We start from the raw sequence: 21,147 nt of genomic DNA on the forward strand, positions 1-21,147 counted from the left end.
CTAGAACTGTAACTGAGACATATTAATAAGCTGACTGAAAAATCACTGATATCTATAAAAACAAAATCACTTCATGGATCCTGTTATCTAGAACTTTGTGGAAAAGGATTTAAACACACAAACAACAACAAAAAAGAACCATTTTCCAGGATGGAAGCAAAAGCACAATTAAAATATATATCCCCTACCCCCAAATTAAATGTCTAACAAAGTCCAGAGTCTTTGGATACACTATTCTCTTTCATTCACAACTCCGTCATTGGAATACCTACATCAGTAGTTCTTAATGGGGTGATTGCTCCCCAATGGACATTTTTGGCTGTCACAACTCTGAGTGGGGATGAGGCTTACTGCCATCTAGTGAACAGAGGCCAGGGTGCTGCTAAACATCCTACAATGTACCGAACAGTCCTCACAACAAAGAATTCTCTGGCCTCAAATATCAGTTAGTGCCAAAGTTGAGACCTACATTATTTCCTTTACTGCTTTCCCAACATGAAAACCCTACATGCTCATTTTAAGTGGCAATTCAAACACGAGTCCCTTAAAGTGACCATTCTTCCTTATCAGTAATGTACCACTTCATAAAAGTCTTTGAATAACTCCAAAACTCAGGGGAAAACAGTGGGGGGGAAAAATCCACTTGTGAAAATTACACTCAAGAGGAAACTGGAATCTAAAACATTCTGATATCACTCAATTTTGAAAAACACAGCAGAAAAGAAAACACCAAATAACTTTTTTATAATATGTGTTTTGCATTTCAATTGCAAGGTGGAAGTACTTGTGAACAAAACTGTTTTATAATTTTAAACAAATGATGGGTAAAATAGTCAGTAATGCTACTCCTATTCTAGTAAGGTTCACATCAATGAGATGTATCCCATTCATATTAAAGTGGTTCTTAGCACAATAATAGCTTTCTTTATTCTCAACATAGGGATTTAAGGTGGTAGTTTAGAATCACAAATTTTTCCTCACCAAAGTACCATGTTTAGAAGAAATTAATAAAACTTCTATTTTGCAAAGAGCTTAATGGGTTTTTTTGTTTGTTTTATAACTTTTAAATTTTAAGACATTTTAAATTTACACCAAAAAGGTTTCGGTTTCGATTTTGATCAGGACACATACCCATGTTGCTGGTTCAAATGCCCAGTTGGGGCATGTACAGGAGGCAACAGACTGATGTTTCTAACAGTGATGTTTCTCCCTCCCTCCCTCCCTCTCTCTCTCTCTCCCTCTCTCCCTCCCCCTTTTCCTTTTCTCCTAAATCAATTTTTTTAAAAAATAGCAACAAAAACACCACACATATCCTTGGGTATTAAAAAAAAAAGAAGAAGATATGACTCAATAGCAAAAAAAAAAAATACCACAAAAATAAATCAGATGCAAATAGGCACCTTTGAACTTGAACAGACATTTCTCCAAAGAAAATATACAAATGGCCCAAAACGCACACAAAAAGATGCTCAAGCCCTGACTGGTTTGGCTCAGTGGATAGAGTGTCGGCCTGTAGACTGAAAGGTCCCAGGTTCGATTCCGGTCAAGGGCATGTACCTTGGTTGCGGGCACATCCACAGAAGAGGTGTGCAGGAGGCAGCTGATCGATGTTTCTCTCTCATCAATGTTTCTAACTATCTCTCTCCCTTCCTCTCTATAAAATACCAATAAAATATTTCTTTTTTAAAAAAAGATGCTCAACATGAATACTTGTTAGAGAAATTTAAATAAAAACCACGAGATACCTTTCACAGTGAGGATGGCTACTATCAAAAAACAGAATATAACATGTAAAGAAACTGGATTCCTTGTGCATTGCTGGCAGGACAGTAAAATGGAAACAGTATAGCAGTTCCTCAAAAAATTAGAAGTACCATATGATTCAGTAATTCCACTTCTGAGTACATAACAAAAAGAACTGAAAGCAGGAACTGGAAGAGACAATTGCACATCCACATTCATAGCATGTGTAATAGCCAAAAGGTAAAAACAACTCAAGTATCCATCAACAGATGACTACATAAACAAAATGTGGTATCAACATATAGTGGAGCCAAAACCAGTTTGGCTCTGTGGATGGAGCGTCGGCCTGCGGACTCAGGGGTCCCAGGTTCGATTCCGGTCAAGGGCATGTACCTTGGTTGCGGGCACATCCCCAGTGGGGAGTGTGCAGGAGGCAGCTGGTCGATGTTTCTCTCTCATCAATGTTTCTAACTCTCTATCTCTCTCCCTTCCTCTCTGTAAAAAATCAATAAAAATATATATATAAAAAAAACATATAGTGGAATATTAATCAGACTTTAAAAGTAGAAGGAAATCCTGACATATGCTACAAAAGTTGGATGAATCTTTAGTATATTATGCTAAGTGAAATAAGCCAATCACAAAAGGACAAATACTATATGATTCCATTTATATGAGGTAACCAACGTAGTCAAATTATAGAGACAGAAAGTCAAATGTTGGCTGCTAAGGGTTTGGGGAAGAGAATGGAGAGTTGTTAAATGGATATAGACAGCATCAGTTTGGAATGAAAAGGTTCTGGGACAGATGGTGGTAAAGGTTGCACAACAATGTGAATGTACACACTGAACTATATACTTAAAAATGGTTAATTGTGTGTTATTTTAATACACACACACATACACACAAAGATGACCTAAGATGCAAAATATAAAGTGAGTGATTCTTTGTACCTTAGGAAAAAGTGCGAGATTCCAAACCAGTTAATGTAACAGGCTACCTGCTGTTTTGTCTCAATGAGGTTCTACTGAATCAAGGGGCCTCTCAGTCCAATTTACCCAGGTAAAGTTCCTCAGAAATGATTCAGCTCTAACTGGTGATTCTCCAAATATTGCAAAAGATATGGAAAAGCACTACAGGACTCAACTGTATAAATGACAAATTAGATCTTCAGAGCCAAAGTTAATGAAAAGTGGTCTAAATTCTTCAAATTTAGTATACCTATTGAGAAAAACTGTATTAATGTATTAAAAAGGAAAAATGTATTTTTATTATAGAACCAATATTTTAATTTCTATTTTGTTTTGGTCCACAGATTTCTTCTATCATTAGTAACTACAAAGACTTCTAACGGAAAAGATCTGATTTTTTAAAATCAATTTTTTTTTTGTTATTATCCTTACCCAAGGATATTTTTTCCATTGATTTTTAGACAGAGTAGAAGGGAGTGAGGAAGGAGGGCAGGAGGGCAGGAGGGAGGGAGGGAGGGAGGGAGGGAGGGAAGGAGGGAAGGAGGGAGGGAGGGAGGGAGATATAGCAAGAAAAACATGGATGTGAGAGAGACACATAGACTGGTTGCCTCCTGCAGTTGCCAGAGATGGAACCTGCAACCCAGGTACATGCCCTTGACCAGGAATCAAACCTGCCACCCTTCGGTGCTCGGATCAATGCTCTACCCACTGATGCACACCAGCCGGGACAAAATAACGTCTTTTTTCAAATTTAATTAACAGAGTGAAACTGAGAAAAGAGGAAAGCTTTCTCTTATTAGACAAAGGTAGAAGCAGAAAGAGAACCATAATCCATCAGCAATAATTTTTCTTTTTGCTGTCATCAGCTTTTATTGCTGATATACAAAATTAATTTCCTAAGGATTTCTAAGTACAGTAGAAAATCTAGACTTTAGAAATTGCCTTTTCTTGAGTTCTAGTTTCCATCTACCTTTCACCTATAAGTATTTTAAATTATCAAACATTTCTAAACCTTAGACAGGTACTGGCTCTACTTTATAGTTAGGTAAGATTAAGAGAAAATAGGTTTAGTGTTCATGGTCACCAAAGTAGTGATAAATTCAACCACAGTAATTAAAATAGTTGGTTCTATTTCTCTTCCTATTCTGAAGCCCAATGGTTTACATAAATGGGAAAAACAAAATTAGTAAAGACTACTTTTTTAATACCCATACGACTGTCAGCGGATTTCTCAACAAAAACTTTGCAGGCCAGAAGGGAGTGGCAAGAAATATTCAAAGTGATGAATACCAAGAACCTACAACCAAGATTACTTTATCCAGCAAAACTATCACTCAGAATTGAAGGTCAGATAAAGAGCTTCACAGATAAGGAAAAGCTGAAGGAGTTCATCACCACCAAACCAGTATTACATGAAATGCTGAAAGGTATCCTTTAAGAAGAGGAAGAAGAAGAGAAAGGTAAAGATACAAATTATGAACAACAAATATGCATCTATCAACAAGTGATTATAATAGAATCAGGGACATAGAAAGGGAATGGACTGACTATTCTTGGGGGAAAAGGGGTGTGGGAGATACGGGAAGAGACTGGACAAAAATCGTGCACCTATGGATGAGGACAGTGGGTGGGGAGTGAGGGCGGAGGGTGGGGTGGGAACTGGGAGGAGGGGAGCTATGGGGGGGAAAAGAGGAAAAATGTAATAATCTGAACAATAAAGATTTAATTTAAAAAAAAAGACCACTTTTTTCCTTTAAAAAAAATATATATATATATATCAGAGGAAGGGAGAGGGAAATAGATAGAAACATCAATGATGAGAGAATCACCGATCGTCTGCCTCCTGTACACGCCCTACTGGGGATCAAGCCCACAACCTAGGCATGTGCCATGAGTGGGAATTGAACTGGTGACCTTTTGTGCATGGGAAGATGCTCAACCAGCTGAGCCACACCAGCCAGGGCTAAAGACTACTATTTATTTTATTTATTTGTTTGTTTGTTTTTAAATCCTCACCCAAGGATATTTTCCCATCAATTTTTAGAGAAAGGAAAAGACAGGTAAGGATTAACAAAAGAAATAATAATTTTTTTAAAAGGCTTAAACCAGCCCTACCCAGTTTTGCTCAGTGGATAGAGCATCAGCCTGTGGACTGAAGGGTCCCAGGTTCGATTCCGGCCAAGGGCACATGCCTGGGTTGCGGGATCGATCCCCAGTAGGGGTTGTGCAGGAGGCAGCCAATCAATGATTCTCTCTCATCATTGATGTTTCTATCTATCTATCCCTCTGCCTTCCTCTCTAAAATCAATAAAAAAATATTTTTTTAAAAAAAGGCTTAAACCAAGAATATAATAGAATCAGGGGCATAGAAAGGGAATGGACTGACAATTCTCGGGGGTAAAGGGGTGTGGGGGGTACGGGAAGAGACTGGACAAAAATTGTACACCTATGGATGAGGGCAGTGGGGGGGTGGGAACCGGGTGGGGGGAAGCTATGGGGGGGAAAAAGAGGAACAACTGTAATAATCTGAACAATAAAGATTTAATAAAATAAATAAAAAATAAAAGGCTTAAACCAAGAAAGCATACAGATCAAGTGAAAAGGTGTTATTTTATTCCAAATGATTACCTACAACTGCTATAGCCTTTACCAAACCCACAAATTTGAACTTTGGGGTTTGCCTTTTTCCAACTTAATTTTAGTGCTAATTCAGCAGTTCTCAACCTGTGGGTCGCGACCCCTTTGGGGGTCAAAGGACCCTTTCACAGGGGTCGCCTAAGACCATTGGAAAACACATATATAACTACATATTGTTTTTGTGATTAATCACTATGCTTTAATTATGTTCAATTTGTAACAATGAAAATACATCCTGCATATCAGATATTTACATTACGATTCATAACAGTAGCAAAATTACAGTTATGAAGTAGCAACGAAAATAATTTTATGGTTGGGGGTCACCACAACATGAGGAACTGTATTAAAGGGTCGCGGCATTAGGAAGGTTGAGAACCACTGTGCTAATTCATCTTTTTCCTATTCAGAGTTTTTAAAAAGTTTGCTATTTTCCACTTCTGAACTCTCTATTAAGGAAGTGCCAGACCCATGAGGTTATAAGGACAACAAACTCCCTACAAGGAAGTCTAAAGCCATCTACTATGTAGTGAACTTGTTTATTTATTTGTGAAAGACTTCAAATTACTAAGAAACTCCAACCTAAAATCTTTCTGCTTAAACAACTCCTTTGCAGTTTCTTCCAGAGGAAACAAACACAAAGCTACAGTCCAAATAGTTCTAACCACCATATGACACAGAACATTCACCAGGCTAGTCGGACCCTCCCTTCACAATTGAAAATAACATTCAAAGAATCATACTAGTTATAAAAATCATGTCTAGAAGGCAGGTGTCTATTAAATGTGTGTCTTATTTATTCTAATTCCAACAACACAATTCCACTGTATGTTACCAGACACATTTTAAACTTCTATCGATCCCCAGTGTGGGTGTGTGCAGGAGGCAGACAATCAGTGATGCTCTCTCATCATTGATGTTTCTCTCTCCCCTCCTCCATCTCTAAAAATCAATTTTAAAATATTTTAAAAAATAAAATAAAGTGAAAATACCACATTTTCCTTGATTTCTGTGCATAGATGATTCCTTGTTCAGGGGAAAATGATACCATGGCTTCTGAGAATGCCCACAGAAAGCCTCCAAATGAAAACAACCCAGAAAAGATAAAAGAGAAGAGCATCATCACCCAAGCTGCTGAGTCAACTTTTACCATAAGTAAAAAATACTAACAGAGGTTTCAATCTCATACCAAAAATTTAAAACATAAGCAAGGTTATGGAAATTCACATTTTTTATATAACCCTGGCATCCAGAAAGACAAAAAAATAAATGTACTCTTATTTGTAGCTTTAATATTTCTTTCTTTTTATTTTATTTTTTTAATATACTAGAGGCCCAGTGCACGGATTCGTGCACCAGTAGGGTCCCTTGGCCTGGCCTGCAAGGTTCGGGGATAGGGGCAAAACAGCAGTCTGACATCCCCCGAGGGGTCCCAGAGTGCAAGAGGGCACTCTGCAAAGTTGCTGTCACTCAGCATCTCCTGCGTTGAGCATCTGCCCCCTGGAGGTCAGTGCACATCATAGCTGCCAGTTGGCCGGCCGGTCGCTTAAGCTTTTATATATATATATAGAAGATTTTTATTGATTTCAGAGAGGAAAGGACAGGGAGAGAGAGAAATACCAATGATTAGAGAGAGTCACTGATTGGTTGCTTCCTGCATGCCCCTCACTGGGATATGTGCCCTTGACCGGAATCGAACCCAGGACTCTTCAATCCGTAGGCCAACACCTATCCACCGAGCCAAACTGGTGAGGGCTTTCCTTTTTTATTTTTTTTAATCCTCACCGAGGATATTTTTTCATTGATTTTTTGAGAGCGGAAAGACAGAGAGAAATATCCATGTGAGAGAAACACATCTATTGTTTGCTTCCTGAATGAGCCCCGACCAGGGCCCGGGCTGAAGAGGAGCCTGCAACTGAGGCACATGCCCTTGACCAGAATCAAACCCGGATCCTTCAGTCCACAGGCCAATGCTCTGTCCACTGACCCAAACTGGCTAGGGCTTTCTTTGGCATAGTATTTTTAATTTTAAAAATTATTATTTAAGCCCAGCCGGCATGGCTCAATGGTTGAGCATCGACCTATGAAGCAGGAGGTCACGGTTCGATTCCCAGTCAGGGCACATGCACGGGTTGTGGGCTCCATCCCCAGTGTGGGGTGTGCAGGAGGCAGCTGATCAATGATTCTCTATCATTGATGTTTCTATCTCTCCCTCTCTCTTTCTCTCTCTAAAATCAATAAAAATATTTTTAAAAAATTGTTACTTGAGGCTTTAATCTGAATTACTTTTTGTTAATTTTTAAGCAATGTTTAGAAAAATTACATCAAGATTAAATTAGCCTTGGCCAGTATGGCTCAGTTAGTTGGAGCATCATCTACACCAAAATGTGGCTGATTCGATTCCTGGGCAGGTCACATAGCCAGGTTTCATTAGGGTTCGATCCCAATCTGAGTGTGTATGGGAGACAACAGATCTACATTTATCTCTCTCATTGATGATTCTCTCTCTCTTCTCTCCCTTCCTCTCTCTGAAAACAGTCAAAATTACCCTAGCCAGTTTGGCTCAGTGGATGGAGCATCGGCCTGCGGACTGAAGGGTCCCGGGTTCGATTCCGGTCAAGGGCACATGCCCCAGTTGCGGGCTCGATCCCTAGTAGGGGATGTGCAGGAGGCAGCTGATCAATGATTCTCTGTCATCATTGATGTTTCAATCTCTCTCTCCCTCTCCCTTTCTCTCTGAAATTAATAAAAATATATTTTAAAAAGTAAAATAAAATCAGTCCAATTTTTTTATTTAGAAAAAAAAAGATTAATTAAAATTCGTAAGATACCAGGTCACAAGTTTACTCTATTTTTATTTCTTCTACTTGTCAATCAAATCAAATAAACCCAGCAAAACCTATGTATAAAGAAAGAAAAGGGGTATGAGAGAGAGAATTCTTTACTTTAGACTGACTTAACTAAAAGCAAAGTTCTTGGGGAACTTTGGTAATTAACTAATAAAATAACATTCTGGTCCAATTCTTTATCACCGAATGCAGACCTTGTCATGATGTACCCAAACAGTGGTATGGCAAAAGCTGGTCTTCAAGCCTTAGGTACTAAAAGGCAGAAGATTAAAAGTTACAGTTAAAGCAAGTGAGTAATAAGGAAAGATGTATTGAAAATAATGAGAATTTGTCCTGGCCAGTGTTGCTCATTTGTTAGAGCGTCAACCCTCACACCAAAGGGTCTCAGGTTCCATTCCCGGTCAGGGGCATGTACCTGGGTTTCAGATTTGATCCCCAGCCTGGTCCAGGCACATGGGGGAACCAACCAATCGATGTCTCTCTCTCACACATCAATGTTTCTCCCCTCCCCCCCTCCTTCTTACTCTATCTAAAAGCAATGAAAAAATATGCTCAGATAAGGATTTTTTTTTTTAATATTTTAAGAAAAGAATGAGAGCCCTAACTGGTTTGGCTCAGCGGATAGAGCGCTGGCCTGCGGACTGAAGGGTCCCAGGTTCGATTCCGGTCAAGGGCATATATCTTGGTTGCAGGCACATCCCCAGCAGGGAGTGTGCAGGAGGCAGCTGAATTGATGTTTCTCTCTCATCAATGTTTCTAACTCTTATTCCCTCTCCCTTCCTCTCTGTAAAAAATCAATAAAATATATATATATTTTAAAAGTCACTTAAAAAAAAAAAAAGAGAGAAGAATGAGAATTCACACCAGCGTTCTAGTCTTCAGCTCCTTACTGTGTCTGAAATGCCTCCTCCCTAGGAACAAACCTGGATTAACTGGCAGCTAATTCCAGCTGCTCCTCCCTGCAGGCTGCCCAGTCACAGCACAGAAGCCAGGACAGAACTCTGGCAGAATAAGAAAGCCTCTGGAAAGTGGCAAGCAGCCAACTTAAACTGGATGATTCCAGTTTAGGTTGGTTGAGTCACAAACAAGCAGTTCCTAGCTTTCCCCACAATATTTAGACACCCTGGCTGCCCAGGCAGCACACAACAAACTCTCCTCATTTGCTTTCAGAGCTAAGTCTACCCTGTTCTCATATCCCTAGCAGTAGAGAATCTTAAATGAAAGCTGGCTTCCTAATTTAAGAGTAAATATGGGTGACTCCAACACTTGTTTCCAAAAATGACTGCCTATTCCATATAACCCTAATATTGACAACACCTACACCTATACTTGACAAAAATGAAAACCATAAATGAAATTGATCTATTTATAGATCTCAATAATATAACTGTAGTCCACCAGAGCAATTAGAAGCAAACACTTCAGCCAGGCCCATGTGGCTAAGTGGTTGAGTATCAACCTATGAACCAGGAGGTTACATTTCGATTCCCAGTCAGGGCATATGCCCAGGTTGCAGGTTCGATCCCCAGTAGGGGACGCACAAGAGGCAGCCAATCAATGATTATCTCTTATCATTGATGTTTCTCTCTCTCTCCCCCTTACTCTATGAAATCAATGATAAAAAAAAATGTTTTTAAAGAAGCAAACACTTCCATTTTCCATATTTAGAACAAAAAGGCTTGTCTATAGGTTGAGTACGCTAGTAGCTTATTGCCCAATAACAAACTATACAGCAGCCTAGAAAGGAATGTGTTTCAAAGATGTAAGCTCTGCAAGTGATCTCTGCAATTTGCCTGCTACTGATGAGGATGGAAAAAATATTAATAAATTTTTTAAATATATATTTTTTATATTTGGTGTACTTTTCTCCAAAGCACACACTGTCAAATAGTTATTCCATTCTTCTAAACAGCACTAATCTACATTAAGAAGAGAATGAGCAAATGCTTATTTTGGGAGACAGTAATAGGTATTTAATAAGGCAGCTACTCAAAGGGAGGTAAACTTAATGTGCATTTTAAATTTAACCATTTTCTAAGGATTGCAGACACACTAATATGCCTGTTTTTCTCTTCTTTCCACCAACCCTTCTTCCTCCAAGTAGGTAACTTTTTAAAAAACTTAGATACCAATATTTCAAGGAGAGAGAATACTCAATCAATAAAATCACTACTTGGCTTTCACTGAATTCCATCACAAATAAAAGTTGCAAATTTCAGCCTGCCTGGCTCAGTGGTTGAGCATCAGCCTATGAACCAGGAGGTCACAGTTTAAATCTGGGTCAGGGCACAGGCCTGGGTTGCAGGCTTGATCCCGTGTGGAGTGTATAGGAGATAGCCAATCAGTGATTCTCTCTCATCATTGGTGTTTCTCTCTCCCTTCCTATCTGAAATAATAAAAATATTTTTTAAACATATTTTTTATTGACTTTAGAGAGGAAGGGAGAGGGAGAGAGAGACAGAAACATCAATGATGAGAATCATTGATTGGCTGCCTCCTGCATGGCCCCCACTGGGGATCAAGCCCACAACCCGAGCATGTGCCCTTGACGGGAATCGAACCCAGGACCCTTCAGTCTGCAGGCCAACACTCTATCCACTGAGCCAAACCAGCCAGGGCTAATAAAAAAAATTTTTTTTTATTTTCAAGTAGTAGCCAGAAAGGTCCAGGACAATTAATACATTTTATTCATAATAGTGATTTTCAGCATAATTTCAACTATCTAAAAAGGTAAAAATGAGACAGGACAAAATTTTAATAAAACAGGCAAAGAATGGTTGTAAAATGAAAATAATAAATTAGCTATTTAAACCAACAAATGGTGTTTTACTTAGGTTAAAAATAAGAGTACGGCCCTAACCGGTTTGGCTCAGTAGATAGAGCGTCGGCCACTGAAGGGTCCTGGGTTTGATTCCGGACAAGGGCACGTGCCCAGGTTGTGGGCTCGATCCTCAGTGGGGGACGTGCAGGAGGCAGCCAATCAATGATTCTCTCTCACCATTGATATTTCTATCTCTCCCTCTCTCTCGCTTCCTCTCTGAAATCAATGGAAATATATTTTAAAAATAAATAAATAAATAAAGAGTACATATATTTCCCTTTTAAATGAAAATAAGGGGCAAAAGATTTAAAAAAATCCCTAAGAATATTTATTGTCCTTAACTTTGGCTTCTTTAAGGCTTAGATAAACCTTTACTGTTCCTCCTTAAAAGTCCTGAATGCTCCCAAAACTTCTTGTTATCCCCCCAAATCAAATGACAGGTATAAACAGAGTAGCAAAGAAGACAAAGATTGGAATTATGTAATAAAATCAATATAATTAATTTAGACTCTCATTTCAATCCTATACAGCTACAAACAGAACAGCCAGGAGGGAGGAAAAAGAAAACATGGTTTCTAATCACCAATTCCCTAAATATGGTTTAATATCACTTATAAATTTTTGTCCTGATACTAAAGGCGTTATTTTATCAGATTTTCTTCTGATTAAAAATAAAAAAAGAATACAAACCATTTTGTCTCCACAAAATATACCTGAGAATAAAGAAGCATAGTGCAACAAAATTTTTATCTCCAACTGAATGCAGAAATTATCTGCCTATTCATTACTATAGATAAGATCACTGTAGGTGATAAAAATTCAGATGAATGTTTTTATGATTAAACATTGTTAATAATCATCAAAAACCCTTTATTAATTACTTTAACATTTTAAGAAACTTTTACTTCACATATGTATTTAAACTACTGCCATATCTGACACTGTCATAGGAAATTGTATAGCCAGTTAAAATGAGCATTCTGGCCTAGCCTGTTTGCTCAGTGGATAGAGCATCAGCTTGCAGATTGAAGGGTTCCAGGTTCAATTCTGGTCAAGGGCACATGATCGGGTTCTGGGCTCAATCCCCAGTCGGGGGCGTGCAGGAGGCAGCCAATCAATGATTCTCTCTCTCCCAATGTTTCAATCTCTCGCTCCCTTTCCCCTCCTCTCTGAAATCAATAAAAATATTTTTTAAATAAATAAATATAAAATGAGCATTCTTTCTTTAATCAATGTTCTAAATGAGCATACTTATAAAATAAGAGAGAGAAAGGTATACTGTCAATATCACTTTGATACACGCAATAGCACCATTCCCAGCGGTTTCCTTCTCACCTTTTCAGCCTCATCATATTCTTTCACAAGGCTACAAGATGACAGCAATTTTCCTACATGAACCTAAAGGGAATTCTCTCTCATAACCAAAATAAACAAATTGCAAAAGTTCCTCATCAAATCACAAAGAACATTTCAATAAAATTCACCCTCTAAGAAACTATAATCTATACCATCTAGATTGTTCACAAAATTAGGAGAATTAGTCTTTATTTTTTTAAATGCTTATTTAAAATAAATAAATAAAAGAATAAAAAAATGCTTATTAGATTAGGAACTCTAGTGCTAATAATACTTTAGCAGGAGGCAGCTGATCAATGATTCTCATCATTGATGTTTCTCTCTCTCTCCCTCTCACTTCCTCTCTGAAATCAATTATATATGTACACATATACATATAAAATAATAATACCAACAATAAGAAATATTTTTTCATTTCCCTATCAATAAAAAATGAATTATTCTAATGCAAAACTAACATTGGACAAGGGAAGGGGAATAAAGCGTGACATATCTTAATATAGCATCAGAGTTGAAAAGTCTAATTGCTCAAAGTTCTATATGTTTCATTGTTCCTGTAAACAAACACCACAAAGTCTACTTCATATTCCAGTTTTCAGAATTGACTTTGTGTCTCTCTTTCCCATGCTGATTCCATTTTCTTCCTTGTGTATCTTCCAACTTATGACAATTCAAAAAAAATTCTAATAATGTAACAACTATACAAAGAAAATTTCCTCAAATACATTATTTAAATAATCTTATTCCAATTTTTTTTAAAATTTTTTTTTATTGATTTTAGAGAGGAAGGGAGAGGGAGAGATAGAAATATCAATGATGAGAATCACTGATCGGCTGCCTCCTGCACACCCACCACTGGGAATCAAGCCCACAACCCAGACATGTGCCCTGACTGAGAATCGAACCATGACCTCCTGGTTCATGGGCTGATGCTTAACCACTGAACCACACCAGCCAGGCCATTGTTTTTGTTTTTTAAGAGAGGGAGGGAGAGAGTGAGGTGGGAGGAAGGGAAGGAAGGAGGGAGACACATTGGTGTGAGAGAGAGACATCAATTGGTTGCCTCCCACACCCACCCCAATCCAGGCTGGGGATTGACCTGCAACCCAGGTGCATGCCCTTGACCAGGAATCGAACTCAAGACTTTTCCATGCCCGGGACACTGTTCTAACCACTAGGCAACATCAGCCAGGGCACAACCTGTTATCTTATTCCATAAATTTGGTGCACAAAAACAGTGGTATTTGTTAAATGGCTGGCTAAATGTAAACTCAAAAGTGAACTTTTACCTAAAAAGAGATTTAGGGAAGTAATCTATTGAGAGGAAGGAGATGGAGCAAGAAAAGGTTGGGCTCATCCAACTCTCAACTCTTTCCTATTATCCTTTTATTCAAACTCCTCTCCCCCATCATTAGGTGAAACCTTCACAGGGTGTAGAATCAAGGGCTAACTGCAGCTACTCAGGTGCCAAAAATCCTTTTCAACAATCTGGCAAAGTTTCTGGACCACTTTTCAGAATAATGTTTCTAAAAGCATAAAGTAAAATAAATAGGAATAAAAGGAAACCAATTATACTGACATATTAAAATATTTAAATTGTGTGATACAATGTCTTTATTAACATTAAATAAAAACACCTGCCACTGAGTTTAATAACAATATCCCAGTAAAGATTAATATAATCCCAATTTTGAGATATCTGCAACAATAATAAATTACCTGTGGTTTCTGGTAACAAAGTAACTCACACTGTTAATACTGCTGTTTTGTGTTGCCCGTTTTCACAATGGGAGGCAATGCTTAATTTCAGTTATAGGTTAGGGAAAAGATATAATTTTCCCCCCATCCAAGTTCAGACTCTAAGACAGCCAATCATCTTTGGCTGTGACCAAAGTAAACAACTAGGAAACAAAGCTCAGTCTAAAGTACTTTGAGCCCTGACCAGGTAGCTCAGTTGGTTATAGCATTGTCCTGATACACCATGGTTGCTGATTCGATCCCCAGTCAGGACACATACAAGAAACAACCACAGAGTGCATGGATTGGTGGAATAACAAGTCAATGCCCACCCCCCACCTCTCTCTCAACTCATTAAAAAATTTTACTTTGAGCCCTAGCTGGTTTGGCTCAGTGGATAGAGCGTTGGCCTGCGGACTGAAGGGTCCCAGGTTCAATTCTGGTCAAGGGCACATGCCTGGGTTGCGGGCTCAATCCCCAGTAGGGGACGTGCAGGAGGCGGCCAATCAATGATTCTCTCTCAACTCTGATGTTTCTCTCTCCCCCTCTCCTTTCTGCTCTGAGATCAATAAAAACATATTTTTTTAAAAATTTTACTTTGAGATATTAGGAAAGTTTATAAATTTCTATCACCTTTTATCCCCTCTATGCCCTCTACAACCTCCATCCAATTTTTTTGGCTTATTAAAGTTTTACAACATAATGGGGGGGGGGGGGGATCCAATGATAGAAAACTACAGAAATAAAGTACATTCAAACTTCAATCAAGGGCTTTTCAAATAAATGCTTTTGTGAAATTTATGTATTTAAATTTTTCTGCTGAAAGGAAAGTGACTCCCTAAATAACCATGACAGAGAAAGAAACATATAGCAACACAGGACTGTACACAAGAAAGTGCATGAAGCACCAGTTCTCATCAAATACCATGAATAGTTTTGCAAAGATAGTAGGTATATAAGGACTTCGAAACTAGACTGCCATTAATCCCATGTTTACTCATTTGAAATGCATCGCTAGGCCAGCCCAGTATTCGACCAATGAACCTGGAGTTTGATTCCCAGTCAGGGCACATGACCGGGTTGTGGGCTCAATCTCCTGTGGGGGACATGCAAGGGGGAGAGGGTGGTAGCAGCTGATCGAGGATTCTCTCTCATCGTTGATGTTTCTATCTATCTCTCTATCCTCTCTCTGAAATCACTAAAAACATATTATAAAAAAGAAAAAAATGCACTGCTAGGATTCTATTCACCAAAGCTGTAACAATTAAGGGGGTTAGAGAGTGATTAATTTCCTAGTCAGTCTTGCAGACAGAATAGAAACTTGTTTCTATAGATAAAACCAAACTATATTTTGTCTGCTATAAAATGTTAGTTTTAAACTATTTTTCCTTGTTAATCCTCACCTGAAGATTATTTTTTCCTTGCTTTTCTGAAAGAGTGAAAGGAAGGAAGGGGGAGAGAGGGGAAGAGAGAGAGAGCAAGAGAGAGAAACATCGAAGTAAGAGAGACACATAGACTGGCTGCCTCCCGCACGAGTCCCAATCCGGGGACAGGGAGTGAACCCGAAACCCAAGTATGTGCCCTTGATTGGGAATCGAACCATGAACCTTCAGTGTGGGGGTCAATGCTCTAACTACTGAATGCACCAGCCAAGACAATTTTAGACAGTTTTAAAGGACTTAGAGAATGTCACAGCTTCACAATCACAAGGTTTTACAGATTACAAAAGGAACTTATTACTTCCAACAGGATATTGAACATTCTGAATCTACGTGACATCTCAAAATATACTTTGAAGTCAATATAATTATAGAGGAAAAGAGGACATCTTGATAAAAGGGAGGCTGACCCCAGGGATAACGGATATGCTCTGAATGCCAAAGAATATTTCTATGCACTTGTTTTAATCACAATATCATGACCAAATCTTTTAGCTATTTATATCAATTCTACTTTACCCCTTGTATTAACTAAGAATTGTATCTCAGTATTTCAACTATTTGTTGAACATGTACTCTGAAAAAGACAATATACTAGCTCTGCAGTGTGCCAAGACCTGGTCCTGTTGTTACAGGGTAGTATTGAAACGCCCATCATTAAAGTTCATTCTGGTTTTCATAAATCAACATCATCAGATTCTTAATACAATGTTTCTCCCACTTATCCCTAGTTAGACACTCTCACAGTCCAAGTCTTCCTTCTCCAAGAACTAAAATAGCCTCCTAATCAGAATCTGTTTTTCTATTCTATGCCCTTTTTTTTCTGATTTTTAAAAATATATTTTTCATTGATTTCAGAGAGGACAGGAGAGGGAAAGAGAGATAGAAACACCAATGATGAGAGAGAATCATTGATGGACTTCGTCGGGATCGAGCCCACAACCCAACATGTGCCCTGACAGGGAATCGAATTGTGATCTCCTGATTCATAGGTCGACGCTCAACCACTGAGTCACGCCAATTGGGCCAGATACCTTTTCTAAAACACAGATCTCAACTAGCCATCTCCCTTCTCAAAATCCCTCAACAGTTCATCTCTGCATAAAGAATAAAACACAAAATCATTAGTGTGGTTAAGTCATTCTAAATTATCTGCTATTCTCAAAACATTCTTCCACCCACTTGTATCTCTTCAAGTGGCTCCTTCCACCCACAATGTTCCGATGTCTAGCCTAAAACTCCTTTTTCTTTTTGCTAAAATCCTACACATCTTTCATAGCCCTAAATCAGAAAAATTTCCAGACCTCAGTATGATTCAGGCAACTGACAGAAGAGGAAATATCCTTTATTTTAATTTAGTTCTTTAATCCCCATGTAGATTTTCTAAGCTCATCCTGCCTTTGCCTTTGTGGCAGTTATCTTTCTGACTATAAATATTAAGAGGTATATAACTATTCTTTTGATTATGTAAACAGGACATGTCAAATTCATCATATCACCTGCGGGTTCAAACTTTTGAGCCTACAATGCTAAGGGCCAAATCCCAAAACACTGTAACTTCCCCACCCAAGTACAATGCCTTGTGTATAATGTTTCTCCTCTAACTTCAATACCTCCATAATATGTGGGCTTTTCAATAAATTTCATCCAATGGAATGCAGTGGCATCCCTTTAATGAGATAGGTTTGGGAAAAATAACTAAAACTTAAGTGTCTTAGATAATTCTAGGTAGGAGAAAATGATGCATAGTAAGATTTTATAATCAGTTTATAGAGCTCAAAAGAAGCTTGTCAATCATTTATCTTGATAATACACCAAATGAAATCGAAAAGAAGTTGAGGATTCTTATCCATGTCACAGAGCTACAAAGCTAGAGCCAGAATCTAACTCTCCTGATTTCATAAACTAAGAGCATGCTTCATTGTAATATGCTGTATCTTCAAAAATGCTTTAATTAGGTATAGATAAATGTATAAAATGTTTTCATTTATTATTTTGAATTAGAACATTTAGGAGGCCTAAAAGGAGGCATTCATCAATTACATGATCATTTACCTTTTTTTTTCCAGAGATACAAGGAAAAGGGAGAGATAGAAACATCAATGATGAGAATCATGGATCGGCTGCCCCCAGTATGCCCCCACCCCCACCCCACTAGAGATCGAGCCCTGCCCTAACCAGGAATCGAACCATGACCACCAGGTTCATAGGTTAACATTCAACCACTGATCCATATTGGCTGGCTGGGCATTTACTTTTCTTAAATTAATTCTAAGCAAGCAATACTAAAAGAAAAATAATTAATCTGAGCATTTAATCGGGTCAAATAATCTGTATCCTGTAAATTTAAAATGCACACCATCAAAGCATGGCACAGACTTGGGGTTCACAAAGGGAAGAGGGGAGGGAGGTGGGCAGAAAATAACGAAAGAATTTATATGCATAATCCATGGACACAGATAGTAGTGTGCAGGCCTGGGGTGGGGTGGGAACCCAGTGGAGGGGGGCAATGGAGGACATCTGTAATACCATCAACAATAAAGATAAATACAATTTTTAAAATCAATATAAAATACACACCATCTAAATTTAAAACTAGGATATCTAGGATTAACAGGTTAAATAACAATAACTAGAAATGGGAAATGCTCAAAGACTTTCAACATTTGAAGTAGTAATAATAATAGCTAGCAATTATTAAAGACAGTGTCTAACACGTATGGGTATCAAGCTAAGCATTTTACATACTTTCTTTTTTCATTTTCATCTTCACAGTAACTTTATAAAGCATGGTCTTTTAAAAGATGAGAAAGCTAAGGCCTAGACAGCTTAAATAACTTGTCCAAGATTATGAAAGTAGCAAACTATACTGTCTACCCAGACCTGTGTTTTTAAAACCCGAATACCTAACTTCTAAGCTATTTCCTGTTAAGACTACCTATATTGTTTTCATCTTTAAAATAAAATGCCTTTGTAAAAAAAATTTCCAACTAATGAAGTCAGCTTACTCGGCCTTAGTGAACAGCCAAGTTACAACCTGCATTTAAAGAAAGCTTTTCTACTTGCATTTATAAATTGGCTACCTCCCTATGTTAAAATTAGTTAAAATGTATTCTAAAATTGATTTAGTCATTGATAACAAATGTCAACCATAATACTTCACCAATACACCTTTAACAAAATAGTTTTTTACAAATTTTGAACCAGAATAACAGAAGTAGGTTAATATTATATACCTAGGAAATTAAAAACTTAAAAGAAATAATTTTCAGTGGCACCAGATCTGCTTCACACAGCTAAACTTGCCACTTTTCTTCCTTTTTGGCAGTTTTAATATTGAGCATCTGGAGGAGGAAACGGTATTTGCAAATCATCACTTAGCTTCGGGTGCATCAGTTTCTTCACTCATTCTATACATGATTCAAGATTACTCTCTTTTAAAAATATTATTATTCTAAAAATCATTACCATTGATCATCGAGAATTTATGACAATTTACTCAACAGCTCGTCTGTTATAACAAAAGGCTATTAACCTACCTGTCACTGCTGGTACTACTGCTGCTGCTGATTGAATCACTACTGGAGGATCTACTCCTAGAGCCGCTGCCGCTAGGGGACCTTGTGAGTCTGCTAGCCAGCCTCTGAGGAGACTGATTTCTAGATTGGGATGAATGCGGTGACCGACTCCTGCTGTGCTGGTAATTCCGCTCAGGCCTTCTGCCTCGTACCTCCCGGGTAATATCATCCCTGTAGATATCCCTGTGTACCACACTGGGCAGCGTAAACTGCTCCCGAGCCCTAGGTTCATATCGGGGGTCATGAGCATCAAAACGGTTTGGACTTCGACTCCGAGAAGAATAATAGAGCCCATGTTGTAAAGTCCGTTCGCGAGGATCTCTATAGTAATCCTGATCGTAATGTCTTGTCCGATCAAATCCTCCCGTCCCCCGTTCATGGTGTCCATAGGCACTATGTTCATAAGCACGCTCCCTGTTATCTGAAGCCCTGCATTTTAGGAGGGGGAAAAATATTTAATCAATCAGAAAGGGACAAGCAAAACTAAAAATAAGTCATGCAAACATTCACTTCAGCATTGTCTGTCTTTACAACTGATCATTTTCTAAACAGCATTAACCTACTTATTAAACAAATACTAACAAGCTTAACATTTTACTTGACTCCAAAACTTATTTGCACAGCTGAGTAATCATTGTTTTAATTGTATATTGATTGGGCTTTCATGACTAGTGTTCTGCAAGTCGGTTACTCTTTTTATTAGGGATTTTCTGGTTTACATATAGAAATAGACATATGCTATCTCCTTTTCATTTTAAGTTTAATGGAACAAGAAGAAACTGTCATTTTAATATGAAAGTTTTCTATACTTTCATCTCATTAAAATATATACCAAACTTTTATTTACTATGTAAATGTTTTTTAGGCAAAATTTCCATGACACATTTTTAACACAGTCATGAAAGCCCTATTGTGATGTATGTCCCAGCTGTAGGAGGGCATTCTCAAAGAAGTCCAGAAAAAACTTCAACTATAACTTTTTCTCATTAACTTTCGACTTCTTAGGTAATTATAAAAATTACAAGATATGCAAACTGCTGTGCCCAATCACATTTAATAATAAAAGTGGAATCTTAAAAAGAAATACTTGGGATATTAAAATATTGGATTGCCACATACTATTCTATGGTAAATTTAATTAATTAAAAAATAAAGGTTATTTTACCTCCTTGTGCTATCAAATTCCACATAATTTTTAAAACGTCTATTCCACGATTCAATTTGTTAATATAAGTACTTAATGGTTACAGGAAATATGTTCACTTAGGTTTTAGCTATACTCAGTTTGCCTATGATGAAATTAGGCAACTTTTAGAATTTTAAGAGTCTCTAAGGTTACTTATAGCAATGGTTTAACTTAAAAAAAATTTTTCTGTAGGACATATCTGTCAACCTAAGAGTGCAAAAATTGTTGCATGTACAATTACACACATGCAATTAAGTGTTAGTACTTACAACTAAGTCTAATTCTATAAAGAAATATTATATTCTCTACTTTGGTAGGAAACCAGAACTCATTTCCTGAGTCTCTAAAAAGACCATTTCATTTGAATTTCAACTTAAGACTGAGTTTCTTCTCAATGTTATATTTGGAACTACCTTCTATCAAAAGAGATTAGGAATCATGAAAAATGTAGAAGAATTAGAATCTCTCAAATGAAGAATATCTGGCAAAAATCTTACAATACTATGTCCCCACTACATGCCTAGATTCCAAATTCCTCCACTAATCTTCATCTCATCCACCATTTCACTTAGTAACAAATATACCTTCCTATGCTGCGTTTGTTTTTTGCAGCCATATGAAAAGCAACTGGCATGACAAAAAATTCAATAATAATATCTTTCCTACTTAAATGATTTTTTCCTTTTTAATTCACTACATTTCTGGAACTTGAATAGATATTTCAATGTCTAACAAACAAGAGAGTTTCCTTTCAGACTTAAGAGAAAGTTTAATAAATAATTCTATTAGTACCCTATCAAATATTAATCAGTGAGAGCTGTTATTAATTA

General features: G+C 37.6%; 1 protein-coding gene across 7 annotated transcripts in view; it reads right to left on the reverse strand.

Annotated features, from left to right (window-relative positions):
* SPEN (spen family transcriptional repressor) overlaps positions 1–21,147 on the reverse strand; it is an 87,773-nt gene that overhangs the window by 41,973 nt on the left and 24,653 nt on the right. For 4 of the 7 annotated variants that reach the window (XM_059691142.1, XM_059691143.1, XM_059691141.1 and 1 more), the window contains exon 3: positions 19,093–19,560. In XM_059691142.1, coding sequence (XP_059547125.1) covers positions 19,093–19,560 — 468 coding nt within the window. Of the gene's footprint in view, positions 1–6,343; positions 6,429–19,092; positions 19,561–21,147 lie in introns of all 7 variants that reach the window. The other 3 variants (XM_059691145.1, XM_059691146.1, XM_059691144.1) reach the window with 1 other exon arrangement.

This window comes from Myotis daubentonii, chromosome 3 (genome assembly GCF_963259705.1).
Source record: "Myotis daubentonii chromosome 3, mMyoDau2.1, whole genome shotgun sequence".
Lineage (NCBI taxonomy): Eukaryota > Metazoa > Chordata > Mammalia > Chiroptera > Vespertilionidae > Myotis > Myotis daubentonii.